The following is a 14,925-nucleotide window of genomic DNA, read 5'->3' on the forward strand; positions in this document are numbered from 1 at the left end:
ACTGGCTGACACATTGTTAAAGATCCTAAGTTGGATCTAATTATTTCACTAGTGATAGTGTGGAGATCTGGAAAACATTCACTGTTAGGGGTTCCTGAGGACAGGAGTTGAGAAACGCTGTACTAGATAATGACAGCTAGGATCTGATTGGTTGCTATGTGCTCCTCTTTAAAAGGCCTATAAATGTCCCCATACTATATGTATATTCACAGCATGCAGATGATCACACCAATGCTTGCAGCACAGGTGCTGGAATTATCTGAGAAATACCTGATTAAATGCCTTAAGGCAGGTATCCACTACTAGATATACAAACGAGAGCATGATTATGACATTGCAATCGTGCTCTCGTTTGTATATCTAGTGATGTGCCTAGACTGATCGTTCACTCGTTCAGTCCAGGCACATCCATCATCCCCGCATATGCTGAACCTGACGAGATCGTTAGGTTGACCAGCATGTACGTGACGATGATAGATGTCGGAAACGACCAGCGTGCACGCGCATCGCTGGTTGCTTCCGACCAAAACATGCCCGATGCATGCCCGATTTGCAAGTGATTGCAGGATAACAACATCGTTATCGTGCAATCGCTTGCTAAAATAGCCTAGTGGATACCCCCCTTTACTCATAACATTCAGTACAACCTTCCCCCATACTAAATGAGCAAGCTAGCAACTAGAATGAAAAGTTTCCATGCAATGTGGAAGGATGCGAAGAAACATGGAAAACAAAAAACAGGATAGTTACTACTGCTGTGCTCTTTGCCTAGACATAGCCGTTTCAGAGTGGACCCTACAAAGCAAAACAGTACAAGACAGAAAGGGTTAGGCAAGACTAAATTGACAAGTCAGAGAGACAGACTGATCTTAGGCTTTTTGTTAGATGTGCAAGGAATGGCAGGCTAAAAAGTGTCAGTTCAAGTCAAAACGAAAATAGTGCAATAAACTATGCAATGCCACAAACAACAAAAACAAAAAAAAAGTGCAGCCAGTAAAGCTCTGCATACAAAGAATGAGCGAGATAGAACAAGGCATTCCATTCAGGTAATGTAAAATCGCAATATATGTGTTGAGATGTCTCGGCAGAATCTCTCTCAGTAACAGCTTTCAGATGGGCCTAAAATTGCTTAAATACAGCTAAATTTTACAGATGCCCGTTGACAGGAATAGTACATCTATAATGCTAATGCCTAGATTGCCAGCTTCTAAAGATCATCATCAAATGATGGATAGATCTTATTGTGGTGTATGTGTGAGCTAAGCGACAGCTGCACTTATACTGTAGGATAGAGGTTCCCAAATGCCGCCCTCAAGGCTCCCCAACAGGTCAGGTTTTAGAGATATCCATGGTTGAGCACAGGTGGCTAAACCAAATTGACTGAGGTACTAATTAAGTCACCTCTGCTCCACCAAGGATATCTCTAAAACCTGAACTGTTGGGGAGCCTTGAGGACTGCATTTGGGAACCTCTGCTATAGGAGCTTATTTAATATCATATTACAAATAGAACACGTGGTGAAACCATTGGCTATCAATGAAGCATTTGCTTCATTAGTCTTTCTATAAAAGTGTGCAAAGATTTGGTTGAAATGGTTTACATCACATCACTCCTCTCTATGCAATATTATTAAAAAGGCCGCAAAGTATCTTTAAAAAGCTACATTTGCAGTTGTAGCATAAAAAAAAAAAAAAAAAGGCCTCTATGTGTCTACAGTAGCACAACATATAAGTTGCTCTGGCCTGGACATTAAGGAGACAATTACAGAGCTAGACGCTTTATTTTACTTTTGGGGTCCCGACTTTCTGAGGAATTCAAGCCATGGACTGGTTAACGTTATGGCAGGGGTACCCCACACCATGTGTCCATGTCTTTCATTCTGTTATCTGTTTAATATTTTCTTTACAGACAGAGCAGAAGGGCTTTTGCCCTTCTGCTCCACGGGAGGTTTCTGTCCTCCCTGAGCTCGCCATAGGATACCTGCGTCACTGCGCCCTTAGGGAGTATATTTACTAAAGTGAGAGTTTTTATAAATAGAAATGTTGCCCATAGCAACCAATCAGATTCTATTTAACATTTAACTAGCACCTTCTAGAAGATAATAGCCAGATTCTGATTGGTTGTTATGGGCAACATCTCCACTTCTAAAATCTCTCTCTTTAGTAAATATACCCCTTCGTGTCTGGGCATGGCATCATGCCAGGCAAGCTTGCTGGGACATGTAGTCTGCCTGTAGAGAGCAATATTATTCACACTTTAATCACCATTAACCCCAGCACCCAAAGCCCAGGTGTTGCGGCGAAGAGCTCACTGGATGTCCCTCAAGAGGGGGGACCCCATTTTTGGATGCTGGCCCTAGACTGACCAGTTTGGGGCTATTTTTACATTATGGCAGGGGGTGCTGGTTATTGGAAAATAAGGGGATCCCACACCGGTTTTCTAGTTCCAGACCAGGACGAGAGGTCTGGTGGACCCCATACTTTTTCTGTTGCATTTAACTATTTTACTGTTCCTAGTAGCGTTTAAACTGGCTGGTTACAGACGCTGACATTTAGCAGCATCTGAGACGCAGGCAGGCTTTTAGTATCGGATGTGTTAATTTATTATAACTTTCGACATTATGAATATTTTGGTTGTTCACTTTGACTGTCGATAGTTTTAGCGGTGTCTACATTTTAACGGACGACATTTTGACCCTGTCCAAATTTCAACCTGTCTATGTAAATAAATGTCTATATTTTGTCCCTGACGACATTTAGACTGTCTACATATTGATATTCAACATATAGTCCATGTCAAAATTTTGGTTGTATAAATCAGTGGTTCCCAAACTGGGTCCTCAATAACAGTCCAGGATTTAACCACTTAGCTGGCTAATATTTAAAAAAAAAGTCCCCAAAATTGTAATTTTTTTTATTAGCAAATCATGTAAGCAAGAGCTGTGTAAACCTGATTCAATTTATTGTTTAAACAAAAATGTAAAATCAAGTTTAAACAGCTATTAATTACATAATGTGATAACAAGAAAATGTGTGTGTGATATATATATATATATATGTATATACACACACGTCTGTACACAACGCACAAACATTACACAATACACTGCCCAATCACTGTGTCCAACAGTGATCGGGACAGAGGCAGGGAGGAACAGCAGCGGCTCTGGCTTCTGCTTGCTACTACTGCCGGGAGGGTCACACAGGCTGCCTGATCACTGTTGGCCACAGTGTTCAGGACATAGCAGCAGCTGCGGCTGCCAGGAGATGCAGCTTCAAGTCACGGCAGCCGCGCCAGGAGGGGGGTTCTTCCAGGTGCCCGATCACTGTGGCCAGCAGTGATCGGGACATACTGGAGGGGCAGCCATGGGTGAAGGGGGACCAGCAGGTCCACCTGATGTAGGTGGCTGCTGGAAGATTAGCTTCCCGCAGTCGCCTAGTGGGCATTTCTGACTGGTCGTATCAGATGCGACCATGCCAGGCATGTGGTTAAGGAGTATCCATGCTTGAGCACAGATGGTTAAATAAAATTTACTGAGGTACTAATTAATCCACCTGTGCTCAAGCATGGCTCTCCTTAAGATGTGGACTATTAGGGTGCCTTGAGGACAGAGTTTGGGAACCCCTGGTCTAAATATTGTATTTGTTAACATTATGGTGTCTATATTTTGAATGTCTAAGTTTTGCTAGTCTAAGTAAAAGACCCCAATGGTGCATAGTACCATTTTGTACAACCTTTGCAGAATTTTTTTTCTTTAAACATTCAAAAGGGCCTAATGCTTACATGTTAGAATCTCCACTGGTCTCATAAGAGTTCATTTACTTCCACCTAAATGCAGTGTTGGTAAGTAAGCAATAATGAAACTGGTGGGGACACCGACAAGTAAGCAGTGTTCACTCACAGTCAGGGGTTAAGAGACCAGGTCCAAACTGCACCTGCAAATTTATTTGGAAATGGTTTCATTATTTCCACCAGCAAAGAAATGGCAGTGGCAGGATTGTAAAAGGGCCACAAGAGGGCGCCATCGAGCTAACTACTATCATCAAAATAGATTTTAAAATAGACTATAGAAAATGTAATATGACTAAATTCTGAATTTATTGCACTTGGAACAGGGCAAGTTGGGCGACAATCATTACTTTATTTGGACTTCTTTACAATGTTGATGTTTGCAAAAAAGTTTTTAGCGAGTGGATGAATGACTAGATGGGCAGGAACATGGTGACTAACAATGATAACCAAAAACTATGGACTTTATTTCTAATGAAGCAGAAGTTGCAATTCAATTGTTATCGCTGTTGCACAAAACATTTGAAATCCTACTGGATGATAAATAAGTTTTGCTGCAGAGGGGAAGGAAGTTATTTTGTGAGATGAACCAATAAATTAAACTGCAACCTATCGGTTCTTAGGAACACACTAATCTATGTTCTCATGAATATTAGTTAAGCATACAAAATATCAGACTTCAATGTTTGCAGGCGAGTTGTACACAGAGTTTCTTATTATACAATGCAGCAGAATTACTGGACTGTTGAGTAATAGGATTTACACACAGTAGGAAGAAGATAGAGGCATTGCACACATCACATTTATCCAGCCCTTGTTTGGTACCTATACCCTTCAGTGACCATCTAGAACTCGATGAGCATTGTACATGCATTGTCTTCATTATCCAAACATTTTGGAATAAGACCATTCGTCTACTGTGGGATGGAATCTCTCTTTCCTTGGTCTTGGGCCCGCAGGACATCACAATCATTTCAAAGGGGAAACTACAAACTACATCAAAATCAATCATAACAAAACAAAAAAGTAATAAAAAAAGACCATAAAACAAACACAGGGCTTGGTGCCTGGCTGCGCAGAATGCCAGCTCTTGCACACATGCTTTTGTTGCTCAGATGTTAGCCAAAAGCTGTGCACACAAAAGCATTGAAATGATAAATGGTGAATAAAAAAATATGGCAGCATCTCAAAGTCAAAGGGGGGAGGACAAAAATAATAAAAATGTCAGTTTGGAACAAATGATACACAACCTATGGCACAGAAACAGTTGCCCATGTTTCTATTCAATTTGATTCACTAATTGTTTTAATGGGGAAGTATCACATCTTTTCAAACATTTCTGGCTTAAAGAAAGAGTAGCTGCTTTCAGGAGTTCTTGTAAATACAAAAAGCATTTAGATAAAATTGTATTTTGGTGTAGTACCTGTCCGTCACCACCAGCTGATGTTTTAGCTATGAACAGCAGCAAAATTTCTTAGATGAAAATGATGATAGAAAGGGTTCAAAAGTTGTACATGGCGCACAAAAAGTTCAAATATATCTTTATGTACACGGAATAAAAAAAGTCAAATCAAATTTGAAGCTGCTTTAAATAATACGTCCCCTTTAAAACAACAGTAGTTTGAAAAAAGTTTTTTATTATTTTTGAGATTTGGCTAAAAAACTGGGTGAACCATTGTCATTCGCATCTCTGAAAACCTACTCTGGACAAAGGTTGGGTACCAAATCCGGAAAAATGGATGAACGGTCGAAAAGAACAGATGGCTATGGAGATGAACTAGGTAAAAGAAAATAGATTGGGGAAGGTGGAGAGATGAGATGGGGTTTTTTTTTTAAATACAAAAGAACAAATACAAACAGATGGATAAAGACACAGGTCCACTGAGGAATCGGGTACGAGGTTTGCTACTAGACTTATAGGTCACTCTCTCAGACGTTTGGTGGTAAACCGTCCAGCCTGCAAATGAATATAGAGGAAAGAAAACAGAGAGACACTGGTAAACTATGATTAGCTATGGTCGCTTATCCTACAGTAATCAAAGTAGCTGCGTCAGCTAAGAGACCCTTATACACTATCTACAAGGGATCGTTGGTCGTAAATCTTGCAGAAAGAAGAGAAATTAAAATTCTATGAAATTTGGGCACAGTAAATTCATTAAGGACATTTTCATTGTAGGAAATGATCTTTCAAAACTGCATCCCCCACCCCGTGCTTATAGCTGTACAGTTCCTTTATTCCGATTTGCGAGAACTCCTAAAGATATTGGACCTCTAAAAGGAAATGTGCACGACTAAACATAGCAGCTGGTTCCAGCAGGCCGCTGACATAAGATTTGATAGTCTCAGCATGCTAACTATTGGCATTGTCTCATATGCCACCAAAATTAAAGCCACAGCAAGGTGGCGCCCCTATGGTCAGCTGCTGTCAACTGCGTACACCAGGCTCCTTGTGAAAGCTCAGTTTCTTCCAGAGGCCCTCTATTAATCATGCATGGGGATGGTGGATGCATTTACAAAAGATAATTTTCTACAGTAGTAATGCCCTTTAAATTCAATGGGTTTATAAACTAAGCCAAACTGTTTCACAACTCCTCCTTTACACAATTTATCCATTCCTAATACAGCAATCCAGCCTGCAGTACTAGCGTTAGGTTATAAATATATCTTTCTCTTTCAATCTTTCTAGACAGAAATTAAAATGTCGAAAAATGCAGATGGTGCAGCATAGCAATGACTGTGCAGAAAATGTACCTGGATAGATTTAACATACAGAGGATGAAGATGAATGATCATTTTCAGAGTGCCTGGCTTGTATCGAGATACAAAAACCCTGCAGTACAGCAGCAAAGCCACGTGCAATTGGATGGAAGCACAGTCCCCTGTTGCCTTATTATGCAGCCTTCTACTTCCAGCCTGAGATACTGCACTGACAGTGATACTAGCTCAGGAGGAAAATAACACAGTGATAGATCACCTTGTCCGCAGTTGCCGTGCACATCAACGCCATCCCGGACAACCCCAGAACAGATATTATCTGATGACACCGTGACTTTCACAGAGCAAGGTTGTTGTGTCTGAACTGCTCGACCTGCAGATGCTGTCAGGGAGGAGGAACCTTGAATACAGTTCTTTGAGTCGGGATGAGATTTAATTGGATCCTTGGCAGGAGATCCATTACACTCTGCAGAAATATTACCTGCAATAGAGAGAAAAATAAATAGAGAACTTGACCTGCAACCTCCGTTTAAAAAGGGCAAGCTATAAAGCTCGGTACACACTGTACAATTTAAGGGCGCGCCCTATTGGGTTGTCAGCCTGATAATTGTTTAGTGTGTAGTAGAGATGAGTGGGGATCCCGCTGACTCGGATCCCCACTGCAAGCCCATCTCGCAAGAGTGCCGCGCCTCTACATAAGGCGCAGAGTCCCGCGACTCTGCGCCACTTCTCCTGCACGCTCTGTACTGCACGCAACTCTGCATGTGGGCGGTCTGGCTGAGGAGAAACGCTGAGTTGCTATGTAGGGTGAGACACTGCACGCTGATGCTGCGCTATACTCTGCTAATTAAGTGCTGTGTCAAGAGACTCACAATTGGCTACCCTGGCAAGAGTAACTTAGAGGGCATACTGCACGCTGATGTATGCTGTGCTATACTCTGCTGATCAAGTGCTGTGTCCAAAGACTCACAAGTGGCTGCGATTGTGTAAGGGGGTACACTGACTGCAAGTGGCTGTGTGAAAAAAAAAAAAAAAAAAAGTTTAAAGTTTAAAAAGAAAAACAAAATAAAACTTTTTTGGTGCTGTACCCCACTGTGTATACAATCACAGAGACTCTGGAGGCATTAGCCATCGGTGTATAAAAATACAAACACCGTAACTTTGTGGGCCATAGCCCTCTGTATAAAAAATACAAGCACCGTGACTTTGTGGGCCATAGCCCTCTGTATAAAAAATACAAGCACCGTGACTTTGTGGTGTCTGTGCCGCTGCGCCGATGCTCTGAAGCTTAGTAACCAGTCAGCTCACTGTAACCTTTGGCCAATAATGGTGAAAACAATACTATAAGCTGTGAGGTGGTCTAAATTAATTGTAAATGACTGGGAATTAATGTTATCGAGGTTAATAATACTCTAGGAAGAAAAAAAAAAGCCAAATTTATGTGATTTTAGCTTTTTTTGGTCAATTTTTGTAAAAAATCCAAAGTCAGTCACCGCAGTTTGGCAAATCCAAAGCCGGACGACGAATTAGAACCAAATCCGGCAAAAATGGCCTGGCGCACATCCCTAGTGTGTATGCTGCACCAGGGGCCCCACGGCCGCTCCAAAATCCATGGGATTGGCTCCCGATATAGCGTTCACATCGCTTTGGTATCATTCAGAAAATGCAATGTGTACCGACCTGGGTCCGAAGTCTGCTAATTAATTAGCATTTCCCTACAGATTTGAGGCTTTGGAATCGAAGGGATCGTTCAGAACTAAACGATTATTGGGTAGTGTGTATTGCTGTACGTTGACAGATTTCTGGTTCGTTTTGGTTGGTCGTTTACATCGTTCGCCAAATCTTACAGTGTGTACCTAGCTTACAATCTAGATTGATCTTGGTTAGAAAATGCTGTAACATACTTGTTCCATTTTTTAGTTGCTGAACCAAAGGATTGAGTAGCTTTCCGCTTTTCAGTTTATTTTTACTGATTCTCCGTCGCCGGCCACTTGGTGGCGCTGCATGAAGGGATCCCACATTAGGGGGGAGTGGTCTACCCAGCCTTATATAAAGAGCCTCTATCTCCCTCCTCTGCTGTACTTGCAGTTCGGAGATCTCTTTCATATGCCTAATGGGGAAAAAAAGCTCAACTTGTAAATCGAAGAAACTAATATCTAGACAATATAATGCTGGTAATTGTAGTAGAGATTTGCAGCTGTGCACTATTTAACATGCACAAAAAGCTTTTAGTCTCACAGCTCATTAATAAACCATATCTGTGCAACTCATTTACTGAATTGTATAGGGGTAGACCTGTTAAACTCTTATTTCATATAGTGTGATGCTGTGCACAAATGTATTTTCCAACAATCACTGCAAAGTGTAATCTACTGGGTCATGCAATAAGACACAATGAACATTTTCTACATGAACCATACTTGCCTAATCTTTCCCGGAAAGGCTGAGAGACTTTCTGGAGAGATGACCAGCTTCCCAGATTCGCCCACCTCCTCAGAGAAGTGGGTAGCCTAAGGGCTGAATGTGCTGTGAAACACATCCCCACCCAACTGCAGATTGCCAGAAATCATATCACCACACAGTGCGAGTTAGGCTGCAATGATGCATTTCACAGCGCCATTAACCCCCCACACCACCCACCTAGGCCACCCCCTCTGGCATCCCCAGGGAAGGGACTTGTAAAAAAAAAAAAAAAAAAAATAAGCATCATATGAAGAGTACACAAACTTCACTATAGGAGTGTATTCAATGAAAGCTTAGTTTTTAGCAGCCCCATCTAAATGGCATTTTATGTCCATAGTAGGGTGGAAGGAAGATAGAGTATAAGGTCTATGGGAATGGACTTGTTGATTATTAAATATTCTCTATAAAAGTGCTTTGTAATATGTAGGCACTAGATAAAAGATTAATAATAATACCTAATCGTTTTGTATGCTACAATATTCTGAAGATTGGAGTAGGCAATGGGTGCTCTGCTCTGTAGGTCAATAACTCAGGATAAGACTATTATGCATTGTAAAAGCAGAAGCTGCAACATTTGCAGGTCAGCAGATAAACCCCCCCCCGCTACCCGTCGTTCCGCAGTAGCACTGTCAGCCAAAAACATCCAAGTGACCACAATGCTGAAATATTGACTTATAGGCAGCTGCAGTTGATGCCTATGTAGGCCATTCACATTTATACACAAGAAAATTAATTAACCCATTTATCAGGGGCTGATCCTATTAAAGTCACAGAAACAACTAATGCCCTCTCTCTCATCTCAGATCTTTTAACCAACTGTCAAGAGTGAAGCTTAGCAACAGCTAACTACTAAAGCCAGAAGAACGGTCAATGTTTATTTCTGGTTCACATGCAGGGAGCAAGTAATAAATACAAACACTAGCCAAATATTTAATGACACTATCTGGTCTACACTTCACTAAGCTAAGCAGAAATAGAGGGGATTGGGTACACAGTAAATTGTAACACACATCGTGTGTGTGTTTGAATTAAATTCACAAAAAAATTTAAAAGTTAATAGAGACTTATCCAAAAACATTACTGTCCGTTATAGTTTCCAGAGGTGATTCAAGTAAGTTGGAGCATAGTGGCCCTAATCTAAATCACAGCAAGGTTAGCCTGGTTATAGAACCAGTATTCCGGAGGCAAACAGTACTGATCACCAAACTCATGATGAAGCTCAGCCAGGCACTGTATACCGTAAGCAACACACATCAAATCTTAGTTTTTAAACACTGATTATGCATCAGGCCTAATCAGGATATCAACAAAATTACATTTTCCCCAACTTTAATGCTAGGCGACGGCATAGCCGCTAATAGTCCTTAATTTTGTAGGAAAGCCTCAATTTCCTGACAAAAATGTGTGTGGCATACAGGTAAAGGGTATCGGTTTGATCAGGGCATTACCTAATTTGTCACGGTTTTTTATTGCAGAATGTTAATAAGGATAGATTGTTTGTTGATGATTAGTTAAGGGTAAAGTTCTCAGCAAAAAGTTTAATTTTAATCTTCAATAAGAGGCACGGACAATATAGAAAAGGATCTGGTGGGAAGACCATGACACAGAGTCATACTGGTGTTTCAGTCTTAACTGGATCTACCTACTGACGTGGCCTCCCCTGCATTTCAGTGATGTACAGGACTTTAACTGTATTTCTAAAGGGGGGTATCCACTAGACGATAAAGTTGAACGATTGAACGATAATGACAAAATCGTTCGATAATCGTTCAAACATCGTTTGAACATCGTTTGCAAATCGTGCAGTAATTGTTTCTAACGATGTACGATGCGCGCTCCCGCTGGTCGTTTGATCGTCTCCTCCATCGACTGAACATGCAGGTCAATTTCACTTGATTGCTTACAAATCGTTTACACATCGTTTACACATCGTTTACACATAGTTCATGCTGAACGATCAAACGATGAACCACTGTCTGCCCACTATAGCTGAAAGCTCTCAATTACAGATTAAAACAACATAGTTTATTGTTAGATCTTTTGCAAATCGTTTGCAGATCTTTTGCAAATCCTTTGCAAATTGTTCAGAGTGGAAGATCATATTTCAAGGGAAACTTCAAGGGAAAATCGTTAAGAGGTTGGACAGGGATAAAATCGTCTAGTGGATGCCCCCCATAAGAGTAAAAAGTCCCTGTAATATCAAATAATTTATTAGGATGTCTGTTCTATAGAAGGAATGAAAAAAAAAAAAACACATAATACTGCCACAATGATTCTATTATATCACAAAGAATACTCTTCAAGAATGGGAGGTTTGAAATCACTAAATTAACTAGGAAAGTCTACTAAGCCAGATGTCCTTTATAGAATTCTGAAAGTGTTATGCAATGACTAATGCAGGCAGAAGAGATGCTCTGAGTCATATCCCATTATCCTTGTAAATTACCCTAGTCAAGGACATAAAAAAAAACTTTTGTTAAGTGCAAGAATTAGGAGTAAAGGAATCCAGCTTTCATGTACTCAGCCTACACAAAAGTGTTTACAAGAGACAGGTAGACAGCAGTTAATTAGTAAATGCTATAGAACGTAAGCCAGCTCACATAAAGACGAGGGGAATGATTAATCAAGGCAGACAAAAGTTATCATCTACTATTGTGGTTTGGGAACTAGAAAGGAAGAAAGGCCTACTACAATGTTAATGCACAATCTTGACCAGAGGGCAAATCGAAGACAACAAATAATGACCTACCATGATAAGGTCTAGATCAAATACAATATTTTAGAATCCTAGTTTCTTTAAAACAAAGAGGCGTACATGAACAAACAAGGTCTGCAACAAAAGGATAAAGCAATGATCTAAACAGGGGGATCTTATAGGGTAGGGAAACAAGTAGAATGATCTTGAAATTAATGCATATTTTACCATGCCGGCACCGCCACAACAGAACACAAAAGGAATGATATTTCACAACACACATGATCTATTAGCACATGATAAAATGATCATTTATAACAGTATTAAATAACTATAATAAACAGTGTTGGACCACAGAAGATCATACTACAAAAAGATGGAACGATATGGCAATAGAATCAGGTAATGATCTCTTACGATTTAGAAAAACAACTGAACACGAAAAATATGAAAGTACAGAACTTGAAGCAGTATTTACGGCCATTTGGGGATGCCAAGAACTATTAGCAATGCCTTAGGTGCCACCATTGCCATGATAAGCCAGTGACATTATGTTTTACAGTATCAACAGCAAGATTCATATGTGCTCTTCAAAATTATATGTACCCATTCACATCTACTCTCTCCACAATAAGGGTCAGATAGCAAGCACACTGGTAAATGTTGGAGAGGTCAACAATGAAAATACATTTCACATGGGCACAAACATTTTGCACCTAACAATATATAAGAGTTAAAGTGATAATTATAACACCATATAACTCAAGCCATTAAGAATTATAGTAATAACATAGGACATATTGAAGGGAATGGTCCACCGTTACATAAACACATTAGGAACTAAACCTCTTTAGGGGAATCAGGACTCAATTGTATATATAGCCTCTTCCACAAGAGTCGTATGAAACTCCAGAATTTTTTTGGATGAATTCTGTCACATTTTTAAAAGTCTTGCAGCGAATTGATCATTTGTTCTGCCCAGTTTACATTTCAGGACTTCCTATCAAGTGCCATGTGGACCAGCAAGAAGCAAAACGTCACAGCCCTTAAGAGTACGTGTGGTAGCAAACAGGCGCTTTTAATGTGAGCACTTTTCCCAAATAGAGGTCAATTAGTCACTCCTGTGCCGACACATTTAATGGGGATGTGCAGGATCTATACACCGCATAATCACTCCCTTATGACAGGGAATGAGGGGTCTCCCCTTCACTTCATTGTGTCAGCCTGGGAGCAAGGGAGCTGTTAATGCCGGTGTTACAAGCACCGGTCTGACACTCCTGTAGCAGACAGACCCTGTAAAATGGATATAGGGGGAAATGTAGCAAGCCTTCTAAAGATTGGAGATGTGGGCAAGTGGAGAAGTTACCATGGCAACCAACAGCTTCTAGCTACCATTTATCAAGTGCATGACAGGTAGAAGCTAACTGGGTGATAAGGGCAACTTCTCTAATCTTTAGAATGTTTGACACATCGCCCCCATAGTAACGGACTAGTTATTATACAGTATCTAATTATAGTGAAATATCCCATTTATTCTTAAAACTTGCAGCACTAAGGGTGGAATTCATTTAGCTACAAGATATACCTCACAGCTAATTGATCATGCCATGCAGGGAATAGTTATCCAATTAATTAGCCTTTTCCCCATGCAGTAAACACTGGTGTATTGCGCACTAACCCAATGATTCAGTGTAAAATGCGGAATCAATAGGTTCCCTGAACATGGAAAAATCTTGCCTCTAGGGATTAAAGCGCAGGGTTCCTGCAGCCAAGTGAATCAGGCAACACAATCAAGTAGCTGCGGAGTAAACCCAGCGGCTAATTAAATATCCCCCATAAATTAGTACCATCTCAGGAGCACATCTGGAAAAACTAACAGAACATTATTACAATACGATACTTGAGAAATACGCATCCTTATACAAAGGCATGATAAAAACTACACTGGTGAGGGCAGAGCTGTAACTAGACTTTATGGTGCCCTGAGCCAGTGAGCGCATTTGCGCCCCCCCACACCATTTTTTAAATACGGCCATGGCCTCATGGGGAAGGGCCAGGGAAGAGATAGGGAGGCCAGGAGATGCTGGGGATAAAAGAAGAGGAAGCTACAAGTGAGAATGATAACAGGAGAATTAACAACGCCCCCTGCACTGGGCTGCAGTGTGCCATGGCACTGGCCGAACTATCCTAGTTACGGCCCTGGGTGAGGGCTTACCACAGGCACAAATATTGACAGCAACAACAATTATCACCAACGACAAGTATGTATAGGGCAGAAAGTTATATAAAAAAACACAACACCTATTGTCATAGAACAGAACTTTTCGCTCTTAAAAAAAAAAAAAAAAAATAAGAACAAGGTCTGTGTTATAATTTATGTGAAGAATTACAAGATTTACATATAGAACAGAGGTAACCCTGCTAGAGGCCTAAGGGAAAACTCATGGAGCTTTGAAGCATCTATTTTTTTGCAGCCTGTTTAGCCTTTGACATGCTTTAATATACCAAAATTGTGTTTCAGAAATGCGATCTACCTCTGCAATTGTAAAACCTTTTTTTTCACATCACACCTCAATTAGAAGATCAAGTGGAAGCTTATTAAAAAAAATTGATTAGCTACCGCCTCAATTCATTAGTTGACGACGCTATGAACCAATTTAGTCATAATGGGCTTACGGCCTGTTATACATACTTTTCTCTGAGATTTTGTAATTCTTTCTTCATGTCGGCATCTTCAAACTCAGAGTCATTATCACTGCTCATATAGGAAGACTGCGAATGAAAAGACGTTACATTTATTGAAGGGATTTTCATGGCCTGGCCGTTAGGAGATTCAGGGCTTTGTATACTGGCCTTGCGATGCAAGAAAGCCGCTGCTTTCTTCATGAAGTCATTTGCAGCCCCTTTGCTTGGAGTTGATGGAGGGGCATCTTTGGGTTTTAACGGAGGAATCTCATCACCTGAATCGCTGGACACATGTCCACAGAAAAGAGAGTTTATAGGTGAAGACGTATGAGCTCGAGGTACTGATGTCTTGACTGGGTTGGGTGGAAGCTGGTCGAGATAGACATCTGGTGGTGCTGAAAACCGCAGGTAACTTATTGAAGTTACGGTTACATCATCTTCTGTACTCATCACGGAAAACCTCCCAATGGTTTTAGACCTGTCAGTATGATGCGGCCTCTTTTTGGGTGAAGATCGAGATAAGGAACCTCCTTCTTTTAGACTCTGTTCTCCAAAATCACCTCTTTGTGACTGAGATG

At 40.7% G+C, this 14,925-nt stretch overlaps 1 protein-coding gene across 5 annotated transcripts in view; it reads right to left on the reverse strand.

Annotated features, from left to right (window-relative positions):
• The window catches only part of WNK2 (WNK lysine deficient protein kinase 2), a 188,800-nt gene that overhangs the window by 6,245 nt on the left and 167,630 nt on the right, over positions 1 to 14,925 (reverse strand). For 3 of the 5 annotated variants that reach the window (XM_088472734.1, XM_088472733.1, XM_088472730.1), the window contains 5 exons: positions 14,355 to 14,917; positions 8,409 to 8,614; positions 6,764 to 6,985; positions 5,648 to 5,746; positions 751 to 795 (listed from right to left, as the gene is read on the reverse strand). In XM_088472734.1, coding sequence (XP_088328860.1) covers positions 751 to 795; positions 5,648 to 5,746; positions 6,764 to 6,985; positions 8,409 to 8,614; positions 14,355 to 14,917 — 1,135 coding nt within the window. The remainder of the gene's footprint in view (positions 1 to 750; positions 796 to 5,647; positions 5,747 to 6,763; positions 6,986 to 8,408; positions 8,615 to 14,354; positions 14,918 to 14,925) is intronic. The other 2 variants (XM_088472731.1, XM_088472732.1) reach the window with 2 other exon arrangements.

Source organism: Taudactylus pleione, unplaced genomic scaffold, assembly GCF_031769625.1.
Source record: "Taudactylus pleione unplaced genomic scaffold, aTauple2 ptg000128l, whole genome shotgun sequence".
Taxonomy (NCBI): Eukaryota; Metazoa; Chordata; class Amphibia; order Anura; family Myobatrachidae; genus Taudactylus; species Taudactylus pleione.